The 21,452-nt window shown below is 47.0% G+C and overlaps 1 protein-coding gene across 1 annotated transcript; it reads right to left on the bottom strand.

Moving 5' to 3' along the window:
- Positions 1 to 4,700: 4,700 nt before the first annotated feature.
- On the bottom strand, positions 4,701 to 21,223 carry LOC129839258 (uncharacterized). Its single transcript, XM_055906567.1, has 10 exons — positions 20,766 to 21,223; positions 19,883 to 19,926; positions 19,495 to 19,560; positions 18,432 to 18,498; positions 16,977 to 18,248; positions 10,591 to 11,370; positions 7,624 to 7,963; positions 6,073 to 6,314; positions 5,729 to 5,908; positions 4,701 to 5,392 (listed from the first exon to the last, which is right to left on the bottom strand). The coding sequence occupies exons 1-10, from the start codon at positions 20,832 to 20,834 to the stop codon at positions 5,144 to 5,146; spliced, it is 3,309 nt and encodes a 1,102-aa protein (XP_055762542.1). The 5' UTR covers positions 20,835 to 21,223; the 3' UTR covers positions 4,701 to 5,143.
- Between the last annotated feature and the right edge of the window lie 229 nt (positions 21,224 to 21,452).

Here is a 21,452-nt window from a genome sequence, read left to right as displayed (position 1 = left end):
GAGGGTGACGCAACAAGAGAAATAATAGGCCAAGTCCAGGAGGTAGTCTGAGGGTGACGCAGCAAGAGAAATAATGGACCAAGTCCAGGAGGTGGTTTGAGGGTGACGCAGCAAGAGAAATAATGGGCCAAGTCCAGGAGGTGGTTTGAGGGTGACGCAACAAGAGAAATAATGGGCCAAGTCCAGGAGGTGGTTTGAGGGTGACGCAGCAAGAGAAATAATGGGCCAAGTCCAGGAGGTGGTGTGAGGGTGACGCAACAAGATACATAATGGGCCAAGTCCAGGAGGTGGTCTGAGGGTGACGCAACAAGAGAAATAATGGGTCAAGTCCAGGAGGTGGTTTGAAGGTGACGCAACAAGATAAATAATGGGCCAAGTCCAGGAGGTGGTTTGAGGGTGACGCAACAAGAGAAATAATAGGCCAAGTCCAGGAGGTAGTCTGAGGGTGACGCAGCAAGAGAAATAATGGACCAAGTCCAGGAGGTGGTTTGAGGGTGACGCAGCAAGAGAAATAATGGGCCAAGTCCAGGAGGTGGTTTGAGGGTGACGCAACAAGATAAATAATGGGCCAAGTCCAGGAGGTGGTTTGAGGGTGACGCAGCAAGAGAAATAATGGGCCAAGTCCAGGAGGTGGTGTGAGGGTGACGCAACAAGATAAATAATGGGCCAAGTCCAGGAGGTGGTTTGAGGGTGACGCAACAAGAGAAATAATGGGTCAAGTCCAGGAGGTGGTTTGAGGGTGACGCAACAAGATAAATAATGGGCCAAGTCCAGGAGGTGGTTTGAGGGTGACGCAACAAGATAAATAATGGGTCAAGTCCAGGAGGGGGTTTGAGGGTGACGCAACAAGAGAAATAATGGGTCAAGTCCAGGAGGTGGTTTGAGGGTGACGCAACAAGATAAATAATGGGCCAAGTCCAAGAGGTAGTCTGAGGGTGACGCAACAAGAGAAATAATGGGCCAAGTCCAGGAGGTGGTTTGAGGGTGACGCAACAAGAGAAATAATGGGCCAAGTCCAAGAGGTAGTCTGAGGGTGACGCAACAAGAGAAATAATGGGCCAAGTCCAGGAGGTGGTTTGAGGGTGACGCAACAAGAGAAATAATGGGCCAAGTCCAGGAGGTGGTTTGAGGGTGACGCAACAAGAGAAATAATGGGCCAAGTCCAGGAGGTAGTCTGAGGGTGACGCAACAAGAGAAATAATGGGCCAAGTCCAGGAGGTAGTCTGAGGGTGACACAACAAGAGAAATAATGGGCCAAGTCCAGGAGGTGGTCTGAGGGTGACGCAACAAGATAAATAATGGGCCAAGTCCAGGAGGTAGTCTGAGGGTGACGCAACAAGAGAAATAATGGGCCAAGTCCAGGAGGTGGTCTGAGAGTGACGCAACAAGAGAACTAATGGGCCAAGTCCAGGACGTCAGAATGGATGAATAGTGACTAAAATATCAAAAAGAGGAGTAGATTAGAATCTAATGAGAAAGAAAGGAAGGAAAAGGGTAGAGAGGATGACATAACTATCAGAGAGCAGGAGAGGATGCAGGGAGAGAAATATGGAGGGATAGTGAAGGATAGAGGTGGGAGGAAAGAGAGAGAGGGAGGGGGTGTATGGAGAGAAAGAGATATACAAAGGGATAGAGAGGTAAAGAGGGAGAGGGACGGAGGGCTAGAGAAGGTTAGACAAAGAGGGGGATGAAAGAGGCATAGAGAGATGGAGGGAAAGATAGAAAGAGAGAAGCGGAGGGATGCAGAGGAAGAGAGAGACAGTAGGGACTAGAGCTGAGTGACAGAGATAATTAAAGCTCATGTATTAATCAGGAGGAGTGGAGAGGGAGTGGGGCTATGACTACATATTATGCTAATATCCCAAGCTGACGTGTATGTGTGTGTGCGCGTGACTGCGTGCGTACGTGTTTGTGCGTGCCTGCGTACGCACGTACATGCATGTGTGTGTGTGTGTGCGCGCGCTTGCCTGGGAAATAGATAGAGAGGAGAGAGGGGGACCGAACAAAGATTGTAAAGTAGAGGCAAGACTATAGTGTTGAAGTGGGTAAACAGAATAACAAAGATGTTCAACAAACAAAGATCTTTAAAATAAAATGTAATTTCAGCCTGTGTTGCCTTAAAGGGATCCTTCAGGATTTTGGCAATGAGGCCCTTTATCTACTTCCCTAGAGTCAGACCATTTTTATGTCTCTGTCTGCAGTTTGAAGGATGTTGCTAACTAGGGCTAGTGCAATTGCTAACTAGCGTTAGCGCAACGACTGGAGGTCTATGGGTATCTCCTAACATGCTAGTATATACCCATAGACGTCCATTAATTTTGCTAATGCTAGTTAGCATTGGCATATGAAATCACCTCTAACTTGCTTCATACTGGACACAGAGACATAAAAATGGCATCCACAAGTTCGTCTGACTCTGGGGAAGTATCCCTGAAAGTATCCCTTTAAGTGAAAGAGACAGCTACATAAAGTATCCCTTTAAGAGAAAGAGACGAATACATAAAGTATCCCTTCAAGAGAGAGAGACGAATACATAAAGTATCCCTTTAAGAAAGAGAGACAAATACATTAAGTTTCCCTTTAAGAAAGAGAAACAGAGACATAAAGTATCGCTTTAAGAGAGAGAACGAGAGAGACATAAAGTATCCCTTTAAGAGAGAGAGAGACAGATACATAAAGTATCCCTTTAAGAGAGATAGACAGATACATAACAGTATCCCTTTAAGAGAGAGAGACAAATACATAGAGTATCCCTTTAAGAGAAAGAGACAGATACATAAAGTATCCCTTTAAGAGAGAAAGACAGATACATAAAGTATCTCTTTAAGAGAGAAAGACAGATACATAAAGTATCTCTTTAAGAGAGAAAGACAGATACATAACAGTATCCCGTTAAGAGAGAAAGACAGATACATAACAGTATCCCTTTAAAGGAGAAAGACAGCTACATAAAGTATCCCTTTAAGGGAGAAAGACAGATACATAAAGTATCCCTTTAAGAGAGAAAGACAGATACATAACAGTTAGTGTGGGAGAGATGATACTAGATCAGAGAGCAGCACAGTTCAACTCCACAGTTCCTTCTGTGTGGGTAGAGGACCAGTCACGACACACACACACACACACACACACACACACACACACACACACACACACACACACACACACACACACACACACACACACACACACACACACACACACACACACACACACACACACACACACACACACACACACACACACACACACACACACACACACACAAGATTTGACCATACACACACAGTAAGCCATAACCTTCTTACGACATCATAACCATTTTATTTTATTCATCCACATATTGTCACAATATCATAGAAGATCCATGGAGGTGCACAAGATGAACAAGCACTACACTTACTGACATCACAGCTGGTTACAATAACATCATAACCAATAGCAGGAGAGAGAGAGAGAAAGAGAGATTGAGAAAGAGAGAGAGAGAGAAAGAAAGAGAGAGAGAGAAAGAGAGAGATAGAGGAGAGAGAGAGAAAGAGAGAGAGAGCGAGAGCGAGAGCGAGAGAGAGAGAATAAAATACATTTGACATTTGCATTGGGCGTGTAATACCCAGACAGGCACTTTACAACCATATGTCAATGGTGGAGTGGGGGGGTACACCCAATAATCCGGGTGCACTTTTCTTCACTACACCCCTCAACTCAACATCAGCGTCCCAATGTCCCTTCTTTACACACTTATTAAGCAATTCTGTGAGTAAGAAAAAGCTAAATACACATTCTTTGAGGTGCGTATTCATTTTGGGCTTTGTGGGGTGAAGCGCACCATTCAATAGTTAATATTGTTGTACGTTTTTGTGTTGTTGCTGTCTTGGAAACAGGACTATTTAGGAATCTGACCTCTGACCTCTAATTTTGAAAAAGCTTTTCTCATGCATACATTCCATTCCATCAGCTTTAAAAAAACATTGAGACAGGTCACAAATCACTGTAAAGGGCGAATCTGCACTTCAAACAACAACAAAGCGGACACCCTGCCACAATGGATGCACGAATCACTCAACAGATTGCCCCTTTAAGTCAACCAGATGGATATTAGGAATCTAAGAAATCAATTGACGTCTTAATTTACATGATCCATGTGACTCGCAGCAGCTATCTCTTCAGCTATCTCTATGGCGATACATTGTGCTGGGCCGTGACAATTGCATCTTTGTGAGAGGTTTTGTCGCAGTAGGTCAAACGGAGAGATTCTTTGAAAGCACATAACACACAGACATAGAAAATAGACACAGTGTTAGAAAAAAACCGTTGCTGCAAAGAAAATCAACGAAATGCGCAGTAGAAAAAGAAATCCAAACGCTCACTTTTAACGAGCTGTTGTTGATCAGAAACACAGCTGAGTAGCAACACTGGCGTCACATCTCCAAAAGCAGAAGAAAATCACTATTTCAAAGTTAGAAGCACAAGCTTCAGAACACGTGATGAGATGAGATGAAATGAGATGAGATGAAATAAGATGAGGTGAAGTGAGATGAGGAGAAATGAGATGAGATGAAATGAGATGAGATGAGGCGAGATGAGATGAGATGAAATGAGACGAGGCGAGATGAGATGAAAGGAGATGAGGCGTGGCGTATGTAGCTCTTCCCTGGGGGGCTGAGAACCCCCCCACCCCTCCCCGCCCACCCACCCACCCATCTCTCTAAAACACAAATCAGAGGGGTGAAAAAAAGCAGCACCTTTCCCTTAACATCTTCCCACATCACCACGGAGTTAAAGCTAGTCTGGGTGTTGTTCTCAACAGCTGTAGTGCTGTTGATGTTAACACCTTCAGTGGGTGAACAACACCCAGATAACAACACACCTACTCAACTAATCTCTACTCCCCCTGATCCCAGACCCTCCTCAATCCTCCTCAAGCACACCCACCCTCTCTTGGAAAGAGCAATGCCCCTTTAAAACAACTCAACTGACTCTCCATCTCTACCCCAGTTCCCCATCACACAACCCCTGCCCCAGAAAAACACCTCAAACCCCCCTCTTATGAGGAGCATAAACAAACCAACTAACCCCTCTGGCCTCACTGAGCAGCTCCCCTTTATAACAACCAAGTTTCCCCTCTACCAACCCATCTAACCCTTCACTGTTTAGGGCTGGAGCTGGGGCTGGCCCGGGGTGGCTGGTTGCAGGGGTCCACAGCCTCCTTGGTAGCCCCTCCATAGACCTCCACGTCCTGGTCTGTCCAGGGGGCCACGTTGCCCAGTGTGCCCAAGGAACAGGCAGCCAGAGCGGATACCTCAGCAGGTTTCAGGACCCTGTCCCACAGGTTGAACTGGGAGAGCTCCCCAACCAGGGCCTGGGAGGCATCGAAACGACCGCCCAGCGTGTCCTAGAGAGGAAATATAATATGATCGAGATGATAGAGAGTGAAAGAGAAATAGAGAGATCAGGGATTACAAGACAACTCATCCACCTACCCACCCAGCCAGCCAGCCAGAAAACTCTGGTTCCCCTCAAGGTTTCTTATTACCCTTCTATCCCTCTATCTCTCCACCTCATCCATCTCTCCATTCCTCCACCCTCCACCTCGACCCCACCCTTCTCACCTGCTCTTGCCACAGGATAAGCCACCCCCCCCCCAATCTCTCAATCTCCATCCTTCCACCACCCATCACTCCATCCCTCTAACTCTCCACCCCTCCAGACCTCCATCCCTCTCACCCACCTGCTCCTGCCCCAGAATGAGCACTCCTCCTGGCTTGATGGGGTGCCATGCGGCCAGCCCCTCTCCGCGCCCCTTCAGCTTCCCCCCCTGGTAGGCCTTCCATACCCCGTCTCTGAGGGTCCAGCTCAAACATATGTGCTCCCACACACCCTGGGCAAGAGACAGGGGCAGCTGAGCCACCTAGAAGTGAGGGAAGGGACATTTAGCTCAATCACCAATCAGTCGATCAATCAATCATTAGACCAATCAATGTTATTCATAAAACTATACAAGTATGAACAATAGGAGGGGATAACTGACATGTTTCAGTAATGAATATGGTAATGACACACACACACTCCTACCTTGTCGTTGATAAGAAGCTCTACAGGGTTGTGTATCCCCTGCAGCAGCACCAGCTCGTTGGGTTGTCCCGGGACGGAGTAGGAGAAGGGGGTGCCGATACCCCCCTCTTTCACCTTGAGCCAGACACAGGCGGTGAAGGCATACATCTCAGGCATTTCTCTCCGCACCAGGCCGTACATGTACCTGGTCCTCACGGGGAAGGAGAGGACATAGCCGTCAGGGTAGTTGTACTCTGTCAGACCTGAAGGAGAGAGGGAGGGAGAGACAGAGAAGGAGGGGAGAGAGATGGTTGTTACATGTTCTTGGTCCTCATGGGGAAGGAGAGGACATAGCCGTCAGGGTATTTGTACTCTGTCAGACTGAAGGAGAGGACATAGCCGTCAGGGTATTTGTACTCTGTCAGACTGAAGGAGAGGACATAGCCGTCAGGGTATTTGTACTCTGTCAGACTGAAGGAGAGGACATAGCCGTCAGGGTAGTTGTACTCTGTCAGACCTGAAGGAGAGGACATAGCCGTCAGGGTATTTGTACTCTGTCAGACTGAAGGAGAGGACATAGCCGTCAGGGTATTTGTACTCTGTCAGACTGAAGGAGAGGACATAGCCGTCAGGGTATTTGTACTCTGTCAGACTGAAGGAGAGGACATAGCCGTCAGGGTAGTTGTACTCTGTCAGACCTGAAGGAGAGGACATAGCCGTCAGGGTATTTGTACTCTGTCAGACTGAAGGAGAGGACATAGCCGTCAGGGTATTTGTACTCTGTCAGACTGAAGGAGAGGACATAGCCGTCAGGGTATTTGTACTCTGTCAGACTGAAGGAGAGGACATAGCCGTCAGGGTATTTGTACTCTGTCAGACTGAAGGAGAGGACATAGCCGTCAGGGTAGTTGTACTCTGTCAGACCTGAAGGAGAGGACATAGCCGTCAGGGTATTTGTACTCTGTCAGACTGAAGGAGAGGACATAGCCGTCAGGGTAGTTGTACTCTGTCAGACTGAAGGAGAGGACATAGCCGTCAGGGTATTTGTACTCTGTCAGACTGAAGGAGAGGACATAGCCGTCAGGGTAGTTGTACTCTGTCAGACTGAAGGAGAGGACATAGCCGTCAGAGTAGTTGTACTCTGTCAGACTGAAGGAGAGGACATAGCCGTCAGGGTAGTTGTACTCTGTCAGACTGAAGGAGAGGACATAGCCGTCAGGGTATTTGTACTCTGTCAGACTGAAGGAGAGGACATAGCCGTCAGGGTAGTTGTACTCTGTCAGACTGAAGGAGAGGACATAGCCGTCAGGGTAGTTGTACTCTGTCAGACTGAAGGAGAGGACATAGCCGTCAGGGTAGTTGTACTCTGTCAGACTGAAGGAGAGGTGGTTTACATTTGACGCTGGGAAACAGATAGTAGTTGTAGTAAAATAAGAAGTTACTGTTTTGTCCTTCTTATCTACTTTGCTTTCCAGCAAATCTGGGCTCAACTTATTTGACCTTCTTGTAGTTCCCTATAGTACCCCTCCTCCCTCTTCCCTCCGCCCTCCTACCCCTTTCTGTTCCACTCACTCTGTTCCAGCTCTGCAATGCGGTGGTGTAGAGTATCAATCCCTTGGTCTATCTGTTTGTGATGTGTCTGTGTCTCTTTCCTCAGCGCCTTCCGCTCTTTCTCCAGCGTCTCAATCTTTCTCTCCAGCTCTCCTTCCAGGTCCTTCCAGGGGCCTCCACCTCCTCTGCCAGGGCCCCCAGAGGCCTTTCGGCCCCCCGAGGAGACACGACCGCCTCCTGTCGTTGATGCTGATGACGATGACCCTTGAACTTTAGTACCGATGCCACTGCTGACGCCCACGCCGGCGCTGGGGGATGGAGTCTCAACGGAGAGGTTGAGGGCAGCAGGGCCGATCTCCAACTGTGAGAGGAGAGAGAAAGAGAAGAGGAAGGGCTTAGTATGGAGGGAGAGAAAGAAAATAGGAGGTTGTGGAGGAGTGAGTGATAGTGCAAGGAGGGAGAGACAGAGAGAGAGAGAGAGAGAGAGAGACAGAGAGAGACAGAGAGACAGACAGAGAGAGAGAGGGAGAGACAGAGAGAGAGAGAGACAGAGAGAGAGACAGAGAGAGAGAGAGAGAGGTGCATCAACAAAGTACTGAGTAAAGAGTCTGAATACTTAATGTATGTAAATGTAATATTTCAGTTATTGTATTGTGTTTAGATTGACGAAGGGAAGAAAACTATTTAATACATTTTAGAATAAAGCTGTAACATAACAAAATGTGGAAAAAAGTGAAGGGGTCTGAATACTTCCCGAATGCGCTGTATCTAGTTATTTTGTGAGATACAGATTTACAAATCATGGGAATTTGTCATGCAATGCATACTTTGACTCTCTCAGAGGTTTGTGTTGCTAGGCAACCCCCTTGCAATTAGCGGGGCAGGATGGCTCCCTCCATAGTTAAAGCCAGGTTGAGAAATGTGCTAACAAACGTTTGTGCTCTGAAACTAAATAAATATCGCACTCTGACCCACTAAAGTTACTTGCTAGATTGTAGATATTGTTGTTAGACAACTGCGTGGTGTGGTTTTATTGGAATGTTCAGCTGTTGTTGGTAAGTAATGAATCTGCTGGCTTCTGACATGACTTAGTGCATCTTTAAGAAAACAACGAAAAGAAAGACAAGCAGGCAGATAGAGAGAGAGTAAAAGTGGAGAGAGAGAGAGAGAGAGGAGGTGAATAGAGAGGAAGGGAGAGAGAAATGAGTAGGTGTGGGTGAAAGAGGAAGGATGGAGAAAGAGAGAGAGAGAAAGAGAGAGAGAGAAAGAGTATGAGAGAGAGAGAGAGCAACTAAGTACGAGTAAAGTGAGAGGGTTGCGACAAGAGAGAGCAACAGGAGACAGACAAACACACAGAGACATGCACACAGACAGACTGAAAGAGAAGATGGGAGGCAGAGAGAGCAAGGGAGAGAGAGAGTGAGAGAGAGAGAGAGCGTTGGCGTGAGGAGAGATTGAATGCTTGGACAGCTATAGACTACATTCACACTCACTGTTCGTGGACTGTGCAGTATGTTAGAATGCACTGGGAAATGTTAGGTGTCTCAAGCAATAACCTCCTCATGCCTTTTGCACACAATGTATATAGACTCATTTTCCCCCCCTACTGTGTTATTGAATTGTTTATTGTTTACTCCATGTGTAACTCTGTGTTGTTGTCTGTTCACACTGCTATGCTTTATTTTGGCCAGGTCGCAGTTGTAAATGAGGACCTGGTTAAATAAAGGTGAAATAAAAAATAAATAAAAATAAAAATAAAATAGCCTCTCTTACATCAGACTGACTCTCCCTCTTTCCATCCCCCCCCCCCCCCCTCTCTCTCTCTCTTTCTCTGACACATACACAGTCAATACCTTTAAGACAGCAAGCTACAGTAAAAATACAGGTGCCACACACACACACACACACACACACACACGCACGCACACACACACACACACACACACACACACCACACACACACACACACACACACACACACACACACACACACACACACACACACACACACAAAGTATGGCTTAAGTCTCAAGGTCTCTCCTCTCTTCATCCAGCATCGCTTCATATTTTATTGATGTGGTCGGATGCGGATGTAAGAGCTGCATGGTGAGCGGGGAGAGACAGCAAATGAAACAAACTATATCCCCTTGCGCTGAGGGAGCGGGTGCGTGTAATGATGCTGATGAGAGAGGCTGTGAGTTGGATGGATGTGGAGGAGAGGTGAGGGAGGGAGTCAGGGAGGGAGTCAGGGGTCCTGATGTCGATAAAGTCAGGAGGGAGGGAGGAGGGAGGGTCGGGGTGAGTTAGAGGTCCTGAAGTCAATCAAATAATTGATGTCATTAGGATATTCTAGCCGTTAGGAATACTAGACCCATGGGCATTTACCTCGTTATCACGTGATACAGCCTATGCCTCGCCCCATGCATCACGGGCGCGCCAAGTGGGGGTTCTAGAATTGGGACGCCTCTGTTTCCGCGCTGATATTGTAGCCTATCTGTTGCATAAGGTTGAGACGTTGGGTTGTGCAATGTCTGTCTGTCTTTCTGTCGGTGTTGGATATTGCTAACAATTGGTGGCAACATGTTTTTCATTATTCTGGATTATCTACTGAAAGATTCACTCTGTTTGGGGGCAAGCAATCAGTAGCCATATAGTCATATTGCATAAATTCCCTTGATCATATAAATAATACATAGGCTAACCGTAATAGGCTATAGCCTATAGGCCTAGCTCAGTGGCTGACTGGAGATGATCAAGACATTATAAAACACACTGGGACATATAGGCTAAGCCTATCAAAAGCGCACCTCGAGGCGCTAACGTGTGTTATACGCTCTCCAAGGCGCATTATCTCTACTATTGAAACGTTTTACAAAAGTAGCCTATTCATATGCTTCCCTATAGCTAGCTTATATCGAGACTGTATACGACTACAGTCTGTGGCTTTGGGCTATAGGGTAAGCTATACTCATTATTCACCCAACCCACCTCCAGTTTCTCGATGCGGTCTTTCAGGTTGAGAATGGCCCTCTCTAGCTCCTCCACGGCTCTAGCGGTCTGCAGCTGCACAGCCGCAGACGAGCTCACATCATCCCCGGCCATGAGTCGGCGGTTTCCCGCCCAGGCCCCCAGGCTCCGCTCGGAGTGCCCGGGACTCCCGTCCTCCAGGCCGCTCTCGCACTCCGACAGTTTCCCCGTCAGCTCACGGATGGTCCGCTGATCCATGAGTATTTGGCCGTTCTGCTGCACCACCGTCTGCCGGAGGTCGTCCGCGGTGGTCCGGAGGAAGCTCCAGTCTTCATCCACATAGAGTGAAGGGTCGTCCGCTGGCTGCTCCAAGATATTGGGCTTGCATTCTCCGGCGGGAATCGGAGTGCAGATGAGCCGGCTGAAACTGAACTGTTTCGGCGCACCTCCACCACCACCGGTCACCTCCCCGGGGCTGAGCTCATTAAGAGTGGAGGGACCCCCCAGCCCGAGCCCCATGCCGCCTCCTCCGCCGCCCTCGTAGGATTCAGCACCATGGAGAGCGCCCAATGTACCGGCGTGAGCCACGGAGCCCAGGGAAAACAAGGGCTCAGCAGACAGAGTCGCGTTGTCGGACAGGTCCTGGGGCGCGGCAGCTTTCCGCGGGTAAACACTGGCGATGATGCAGATGGCCGCGCCGAGGAAGACCACGGATCCAGCACCGACCAAGACTACAACGAACTTCATAGCGGCAGCGTGGCGAGATAGGCTAAAGCGATAGATTAGCCTACAAATCAGAGATCAAATTCCGTTGGAAAGATATATTCTACTGAAAAATAAGGTCAGTTTCCCCCCCCCACAATCTAGATTACATTAGGCTATGAGAATGCTATAGCCAACATCACTCGTGCGATTTCATAATCCGCTCCTCGATAGCCTATCAGTTGATTAATCTACCTGCTTTTTTATATGATTAAATAAAACGAATAACCTAGGCCTATATTATAATACGCCCCCTCGCCCCCAAAACACCTCCAAACGCGCAGAAAACAAACGACAGTGGTTGACAGACGCGTTTGTTGCCTTTTTATCTAAATGTAGAAATACCGATTGTTCTGTCAGCAGGCCTAAATCGAAAGACCGTCTCCCTCTCTCGGTGTTGCTAAGCTCCGCTCCTATCCTCCGTCCGTAGTTACTATGGGAACCGTGACAGAGTAGGCGGGGAGACAGACGAGGGAGTGGAGGGTGTGTGTGTGGGATGCGTCATTGGAGGTGAAGAAGCAAATAACATTATAAACATCATCTAATACGATAGAGATGTGTGTGTGTGTGTGTGTGTGTGTGTGTGTGTGTGTGTGTGTGTGTGTGTGTGTGTGTGTGTGTGTGTGTGTGTGTGTGTGTGTGTGTGTGTGTGTGTGTGAGTGAGAGTGTGTGTGAGTGTGAGAGTGAGAGAGAGTGAGAGAGAGAGAGAGAGAGGCCAAAATACTACACCCGTTTATGGATTGTGTGTGTGTATGTGCGCGCTCACAGCAGATGCGTGTATGAGGCATACATCCTCTATTACCAGACCGGAACATAAACCCACACTTACGATATCCCCCACACACAGCACAAGTCTAGTCTGCCTGGACAATATGCTCTAGTAAATCAAGTCAAATGAAACGTTATTGGTCGCGTACATATTCTGCAGATTTTATCACAGGTGCAGCGAAATTGTAATGTTTTTAGCTCCAGCTGTGTAGTAATATCTAATAACACAAAACAATACAGACAAATCCCCGCACTCAGAACCGCCTCACTCTGTCGGGGCGTTCCGCAGGGATGCTGGCCCAAGTTGGCACCAATGCTTCCTATAGTTGTGTCAAGTTGGCTGGATGTCCTTTGGGTGATTTACCATTCTTGATACACACAGGACACTGTTGAGCGTGAAAAACCCGGCAGTATTGCAGTTCTTGGCACAAGCCAGTGTGCCTGGCATAGCTGTTCAAAGGCACTTAAATATTTGGTCTTGTCCATTCACCTTCTAAATGGCACACATACACAATCCATGTCTCAATTGTCTCAAGGTTTAAAAATCCTTCTTTAACCTGTCCCCTCCCCTTCATCTACACTGATTGAAGTGGATTTAACAAGTGACATCAATAAGGGATCATAGATTTCACCTGGATTCACCTGGTCAGTCTGTCATGGAAAGAGCAGGTGTTCATAATGTTTTGTATACTCAGTGTATTTATATGATGGTGTGCATAGACAGTGTGGACAGTTTATGAATAGAAAAGGTGTGTACAGCAATAGTTAGGATAAGCCTTGACTAGAATACATTATATACATATGAAGTGGGTCAAACAGTATGTAAACATGATTAAAGTGACCAGTGTTCCATGACTATGTACATAGGGCAACAGTCTCTAAGGTGCAGGGTTGAGTACCGGGTGGTAGCCTGTTAGTAACAGTGACTAAGTTCAGGACAGAGTACTGAGGCCGGCTAGTGGTGACTATTTAACAGTCTGAAGGCCTGGAGATAGAAGCTGTTTTTCAGTCTCTCAGTCCCAGCTTTGATGCACCTGTACTGTCTCCGGGTTCTAGATGGTAGCAGGGGGGGAACAGGCCATGACGTGGGTGGCTGAGGTCCTTGATGATCTTCTTCTTCCTGTGACACCAGGTGCTGTAGATGTCCTGGAGTGGCAGCCATCCCACTAGGAAGTCCCATCTGTCCAGTCCCTAAACCGCAATGGGAGGCCAGCCAGAGATGGGGAGAGGAGAGAGGGTGAGGAGAAGGGAGGATGGGCTGATTCTGAGAGAGAATGGAGGAGGAATGTGGAGACCAAACTAGAGAGGATTGAGGCCATCCAGAGCAGGGCTGGCTGGGGTCGGGAGAGGGGACCATGGGTGGCCTGCCAGAGTATGGGCTGGGCTGGATGGGAGAAGGTGGTAGAAGAGTTGAGGACATGGATGCTAAAGGGAGATGAAGGTTTGAAGGTGAGGAGTGTGGTAGAATAGGACGATAGTAGACAAGGCATACAAACCGAATCACATTTTATTGGTCACATATACATGGTTAGCAGATGTTAATGCGAGTGTAGCGAAATGCTTGTGCTTCTAGTTCTGACAGTGCAGCAATATCTAACATGTAATCTAAGAATTCCACAACTACCTAATACACACAAATCTAAAGGGGTGAATGAGAATATGTACATAGAAATATATGGATAAGCATGACAGAGCGGCATAGGCAAGATGCAATAGATGGTATAAAATACAGTATATACATGTGATATGAGTAATGTAAGATATACATTAACATTAACAACATTATTAAAGTGGCATTATTTTGAGTGGTATTGAATAAAGTGACTAGGGATCCATTTATTAAAGGGGCCCTTGATTGGGTCTCAATGTAGGCAGCAGCCGCTGAGTTAGTGGTGGCTGTTTAACAGTCTGATGGCCTTGAGATAGAAGCTGTTTTTCAGTCTCTCGGTCCCAGCTTTGATGCACCTGTACCGACCTCGCTTTCTGGATGGTAGCTGGGTGAACAGGCAGTGGCTCGGGTGGTTGATGTCCTTGATGATCTTTTTGGCCTTCCTGTGACATCGGGTGCTGTAGGTATCATGGAGGGCAGGTAGTGGGACCCCGGTGATGCGTTGTGCAGAATGCACCACCCTCTGGAGAGCCTTGTGGTTGAGGGCCATGCAGTTGCCATACCAGGCTGTGATACAGCCTGACAGGATCCTCTCAATTGTGCAACCTGTAAAAGTTTGTCAGGGTTTTGGGTGACTGTTGCATCTTCCTCACCAGACTGTCTGATGTTTGTCTGTGATGTGTATACCAAGGAACTTAAAACAGGTCGTGGGAAGGACAATGGAAAGAGAAGGGGCTATCTTTGCTCACAGTAGTGTGTCCACAGATATTCTCTCAACTGTGTTCCGTGGCTGACCCTTGAAGGCCACCAAAGCACAACCATCGCCCCAACCATCTCTTCAAACCTTCTGAGTGCAGGCTAAGAGCAAAAATCCTGCCCATGTGACCTGTGTTTACAGTGCCACCATGTGGACCATCAGGGAACTACCAACACAGTGGTCTGAGCTCAGGCCAGTTTCCCCAGACATACTGCTTTAAGTCTAGGACTAAGCTTGATCTGGGCCCTGGAAACCAGCCACAGAGAATCACATACAACCTTCTCCTTCAGTTGAAAGCCAAGATACCAGATTGAATCTCCAAATGGACTCTTAAAGCCATAAACTCACAAGAATCACCACATAAGAGGTCAGAGAACTCCTCTGTAAAGAACTGAAGAGATGAACGACAAAAGGAACTGTCTTGGAGGTATTTTTTTATTAAAAGCCTCGCACAACAGAACATATACAGGAAGCAACAACGAACGAACGTCAACATGACCACGCTCACCTTACCTGTACAATAAGGGTTCGCAAAACATGCTTCAGCTACATTATCACAACGTTACCATCGACATTATCCTCGTCATTATCATCATTAACACAATTCAATGTACATCATTCATATTACCAATATTACGAGACACAAACTGCAGTCTTGACACACATTTATAATTCATTAAAAATCTGGGGTTTTCCATTTTTTATCAAACCCATATTGGACATGAATCAAAAACAACAATAACAATCAAAGGTAATTACTAAAAAGGTAAAGCATACACATTACGCTTCATTCAAAAATATATAATGAGGTACATAAGCAAAAGCCCTCGAAATGAACCCCCCCCATAAAACAGTTTACATGGACAAACATTTCATATTTGATTCTTCAGGTCGGCTTCTTGTCATTACATTAAAGTGCCAATGACATGGCTCTTGAAATTACATCCAAAAATTGACAAATTAAAAAAGAAAGATAAAAAAAAACAAAAGAAATCTAGAGCCCTGCTTGGTATAAATGTAGGCCACTATGTCAAGTTGTGCTACCTATTTATATCAACTGTTAAAACGTCACAAAGAAGTACATGAACACTCCTACTGGCGTAACCAATGAGTCAACAGAATCTACTGGTTTAGCCAATGACAGTCAAGAGAATCTACTGGTTTAGCCAATGACAGTCAAGAGAATCTGTTTTTATCCATTATCAGCTGAATGATGATGTGTTTGTGGTAGGATGTGTATTATTATTATCACAGTATCAAAGACTAGACGACAATCAACCATCTATCTAATACAGTATACGGACGAGATGCAGTGGAGTTGGAACTGAGCAGCTATAAGGCAACACATGCTTTTAAATATCGTAATAATATTGTACAAATACACCAGAGAGAGAGAGAGAGGGGAGCCCTATAGAAACAGGGGCAGCACCAGAAGATGGTCAGATCTGGGACCAGGATATCAGAACGCCAACACAACCTGGTTTAGAAGGCCATTGAGAGGTTTGGACTACAGGTTATTCCACAGAGAATATCTGGTAGGTACAAACACAAGTGTTCACGGTGGATAGGTTACATACTACATCATCATTAATCCCACTCCATGCAGTCCACAGCTTAAATAACTAGAGAGTCAGTTTAGAGTCTTGACTGAGGTTCCAGAACACGGAACATTCCGGAATCTTGAAGGCGACAGCGAGTTAAAGGCAGGCGTTGGAACATGGCAATAAGAAAAGCAATAACTTAACTTTCTATGCTTTCACCGCTTATCTGTATTCTTTTTGCAGCTGAATTAACGTTGTGCGTGCATATAAATATATACTTATACAGGCCTGTGCATTCGAGAGAGGGAAAAAAGAAGGGCTTGTAATTCACATGTGGATATTGGATACGGAAATGATACAGAATACGGTTGTTGTCCATAATGGAGTCAAGCGCGTTGCTGAAGATCTCAGTGTAGAAAAGCAGTATTGCCGAAGCCCAACAAAGCAAGTGCAACGTCATTTCATCACCTCATTTAAACCTTAACGAGTCGGACTTCCAATGGAAATAATGGGTATAAATATGAACAAATAACAAACACTGTTATTGGTTGTATGAACGTCCCTACAATAAAGATTGAATTGATTTGAACGTTATTATGACTGAAGGTATCTATTGCCAGCCTCCAAACAGTCAAGGTTGTGAGAGTGGACATGAATTGAATAAACTTTATTGATCCTCAGAAGAGAAATCATGCTGCATAAAGATAGACAATCAGCCTTATTACAGATGTATATTGCACGCCCTGCTCTTAGCTTTTCATAGTTCTGTTCAAAAAAATAACGCTCCTCTTCAATATTCAATGGCCTGAATTTCATTATTATTGGAAGTTTTTTTTATAACTTCGGTGTTAAAATAGCATTACTCCCTAGCCTGGTCCCAGACGATGACCACAGGAGTTGGCCAAGACAGCACAAACAGATCAGGGAGCCAGGCTAATTCATTCATCTCCACTTCTGTAATCTCTTCCTATGGCTTGGATTGTGGGGGGTTCTTCAGTGGGGGTGGTGAGGAGGAGGAGGAGGTGGTATTATCTGGGTGTATTGGTTGGGGGGAGGAGGGGCGGGATGAGGGGGAGGGGAACTCTTTGATAGTGACGGTGAGGAGGTTGGTGGTGACGTCGGTCACGACCACGTTGGCGCTGCTCGCCACCATCTCTGGGTGCCAGTCAGGGTCGCCCTCGGCGGGGACCCTCTGAGAGCTGGAGGGAGAGGGACAGGCGCCAGGGGGGTGAGGAGGGGAGGCGGTACTGACCGAGGGCGGCTGGCGTTTCTGTCGGCGCCGACGGCGAAGCTTCCTCTTCCCCTCCTGAGGAGCGGAAAGGTCCAGAGCATCAGCATCATCCTCCTCTTCATCAAAGGAGGAAGAGGAGGACCCGGAAGCAAAGGAGAGGGAGGGAAGGAGGGGGTTTGGTCCTTGTTCAGCGTTCTGGTTCTTCTGGAGCTCTGGGGGGTGGCTAGGGGTAGACTGGGCAGAGGAGGCCGAAGCCTGGGCGCCCAAGTTGGGAGCTGACCCAGAGGCCCCAGTGGCGGGTCCAGGAGGGGTAGGATGGTTCTGGGCGGGTGTGGTGAATCCACTGGAGCTGGAGGGAGAGAGGGGTGGCTGGGTGTCCCTAGCCCCTGAGGTCCCTGTGCTGGAGCCTGTGGCTGAGTGTGGAAGGTGTAGAGGTCCTGGGCCGCCACACTGGAGACCAAACGGCTTCCCGTACATGGGGAACCCCAGCATGGGCTGGAAGGGCCGGTACGGAGCCTCTCCACTCCTCTTCCCTATGATCCTATTTCGGGAGGGGATGTTCTGACGACCCCCTTGGAGGGACATGGAGCCAGATGGCGCCCTCCGGTTACCCCCGCCGCCCCTTCCTCCGCCTCCACTTCCTGGTTTGTCGATGACCTTGAGGTTTAGGATGATGCGACCCCGTTTGACCTCGCGTGGTTTGACGCGACGATTGAGGATGCGGACGGTCTCTGAGAAGGGGGAGACGGGGGGCCGCGAGGGGAACCCACTGGGGCCGGAGAAGGATCCGGGAGTGGCCAGGGGGTCGGTGCGAGGTAAGGGGCGGCGGGACATACTAGTGCAGCGTCGAATGTCTTTCTTCAGCTTGTGTGTCGCTGCCATGGAGTTGAGTTTAGGGGAGGGCGCTGGAGAGGCGGAGGGGAAGGAGGATGGAGGGGCTCGAGGAGAGGAGGAAGAAGTGGAGCGAGGTGCTCGAGTGGTGGGTGTCTCTTTCTTCTGGGCTCCACGTGCCTGAGAAGAGAGGAGAGAGATGAAAGTGAGTTGTAAACTCAAAAGGAGAAAATCATCATCATAACTTCCAGCAGGAAAGGTTTTGTCCTGCTCTTACATTCTCATTGGGACCGGTAATATATCAGCTAATTCTAATTCTGGTGTGGTTGTAATAGTGGTAGACAAGAACATCCAAAACAATACCTTGGCAGGAAGATTTTTGGGTTTGGGTCCCCGCTTCTTTGGTCCGTGGAGTTCTCTCTCACGCTCTCTGAGAAAAACCCCCAAAGGGATTACAATTAAATCACCCGATAAAGTCAACGTCACAACAGTGAAATACGTTACATGTTTTCTTTACCCTGACCCTAGCCTGCCTGGATACAATAGGCTGGGATGGGTTGAATTGGGATGGTTTCTTACCCTGACCCTAGCCTGCCTGAATACAATAGGCTGGGATGGGTTGAATTGGGATTGAGCCAATTATTGAAGTAATAACATCTAGGCCTCCACTGATACAGTTCAAAGCCAACTGAGGGAGACGTTTATTAATGTAACATCCTGTTTCTCATACATCCCAACTTCCAGTTAGACAGGGATGATCAAAAGACCAGGGGTGGAGCCGCAAAACCGCACCATATTCCCTACGTAGGGCACTACCGTTAATCAAATCCCTATGAGCTCAGGTCAAAAGTAGTGCACTATATCGGCAAAAGGGTGCAATATGAGACAGACTGGGTGTGTGAAAGCAGAACAGCGGACCCCAGGACGACTAGCTAGCGGTTGGTTGCTATGGAGTCAGCTCATAGGGATCTGAATGAAGAAAAAAACTAAAAGAATAACAGTTTGACGTTTGTTTGACTAAGACTGGACACACACACACACACACACACACACACACACACACACACACACACACGATCATTTTAGTTCCATGTAAACACGATCCCTCTAAGCAGCAGAGTGCTTTGAAGTGGGTTTGGCAGGAAGAGACAAAGAGAGGACTTGCACAGATATAAGACGTTTAAATATAGACGGAGTGAAAGAGAGGGAGAGAGAGCAGAGGGAACAAGGAGAGAAAGATAGAGGGGAGCTGGAGAAATTAGGGAGAACAGGAAAACTGATGTTGGGATGAGAGCGAACAGTCGAGAGAATTGTGTTAGACTTTTTGATGATTTCTCAAATGTCCTTACCGTGTCATAAACATCACTTGTCTTAAAGGAATTGAATAATGTGTAAGAATTTAAATTCTGTTAACTGTTCCACTCACTTCTGTTCAAATCCTGCAATCAGTCTGCCATCCAGGATATTCTCTTCTGGTTCCCAGGTACTGTGTCTAAAGCAAAGAGGTGCCACAATTGTTTTATTTCTACATTTACATAACCTGGGTAACAGTATGTTTGTGCTAACATTCCACTCCACGTTTGGCACATGACACGGAGTACAAGGAGTGGAATGTTAGCACAAAACAGGTCTGGATTTCAGGCTAACATTTTCATGTTATGGTATAACTTGGAGACGTATGAGTTTATTAAAGATGTAGCTACTAGGATATATGTACTATAAAACACAAAATGTCTCTTCAGGCAAGGTGATTGTTGGTATGCAAAGATTTACAATTCTGAATGAATTTTTTCGTTAGGAACGCAATCACTTACTTGAGTGCCCATCCTTTCCATTTCACTAGGTACTCTAGGCGAGACTGAAGAGAGAAAGGTACAGCGGAATGAGAAAATTCCCAAAAGTGTTAAATACTGTATTCAGCCATTTTATAGCTAGCTAGTGAGCAGAAATTGCTTCTTATTATCTAGCTATTCATGATCACTAAGATAAATATTAAGACTAACGTATTACTCTAAATAATACGTAACTCAATACATTGACTAATATAAACTGGCTCAGTTCTGACTAATAAGTTGGCTGGTATGCCTGTCTTGTTTTGTCATTTTAGAGGGAAAAGCTGCTACAAAACACCACCATCAAGCAGACACAGACAGGCTGGCTAGCAAATTAGTTCCACTGGCATCTGGACAAAACATTTACTCAAGCGAGAGAGGGAAAAACAGATTTAGCTGCTATGTAACTAAAGTTAATAATGACACACAGTCGACTTTAATGTATGGTTTGGCGAGCTAGCTTATGGTATGTGGGGTGCAATCATATATTTCTAGTCTAGCTGTCTGGGTAAAAAGTCAAAGACAAAGCATAAATTTGCATTGAACGCACACCCGGCCTTTATTTTAAATTGGCATTGCTAATTAGCTAAAGCTTACGTTGGCTTTACACGCCGAGTCATTTGTGTAACGTTAGCTAGCTATTTTTTACGACATTTCACTGCAAACCATCAGCACTGCACACTTGCTAGCTTCTCGGCTAGCTACAACGGCTTGCTAGAGAAGCATCCGCTTTCTACTAGCTACAACAAGGCCTCCCCGTTGTCATTAAAAAACAGATCCTCGGTTCTCGCCCTCGAAGCACGCCGCGGAGACCCTCGCCCACGTCTGCTCTTCTGCAGCGACAAAAAAACGGCGGCATGCTCACCTTGCGAACGCGGCGTTTCAGAATGGCTTCCGCGGCGAAAACGCGTTCCCCGACCGCAGAGAGCTCCATCTTTCAGTGCCCGACTGCTCTCTCGGTCCAGACGACCAACTCCACTGTCTGGTGGCAAAACCAGAGCAGACCACTTTCTCTTTCCCCCAAATCTGTCACAGTGGCAGCAGACAGCACAACAGAGCACACACTACACCCCGAAGCAGGAGAAGAGAGGATCTCTGTCACGTGGACGGGGTCAGCCCCTTCTAGTCGTCCTGGCAACGCAGAAGGCGCTCGACAAGATGCAGAAAGGGCAGGTTAGCGTTTTTCGTCATGAATCTTGTTCTGGAGGCAGCTCTGAAGAGTGGACACAAGCTGGCACAGCCACCAAGTCATACAATCTGCTAACCTTAATATATTAAGTGCACTTTTGTACTGTGCATTTCGCCTTTCCTGATTTCAATGGTAATGAATGAGGTAGCCTGTTCCTAAAACTGTTATTGTGCTGCCTTGCCAACTTCTATGGTCATTCTTTAGCGTGACAGTGACCATAGGAGTTGGCAAGACAGCACAAACCGGCAGGGACAAGGAGGAGTCTTGGACACAAATAATCTCTTTGTGTTTTAAAGACCTTTTGTTACAGAAGAAAAAGGAAATGGCGGGCTGCTACCAGTAATTTAGGAGCAGTGGAGCACT

This window comes from Salvelinus fontinalis, chromosome 40, assembly GCF_029448725.1.
Source record: "Salvelinus fontinalis isolate EN_2023a chromosome 40, ASM2944872v1, whole genome shotgun sequence".
NCBI lineage: Eukaryota > Metazoa > Chordata > Actinopteri > Salmoniformes > Salmonidae > Salvelinus > Salvelinus fontinalis.
This window is presented reverse-complemented; position numbering and strand designations above follow the sequence as displayed.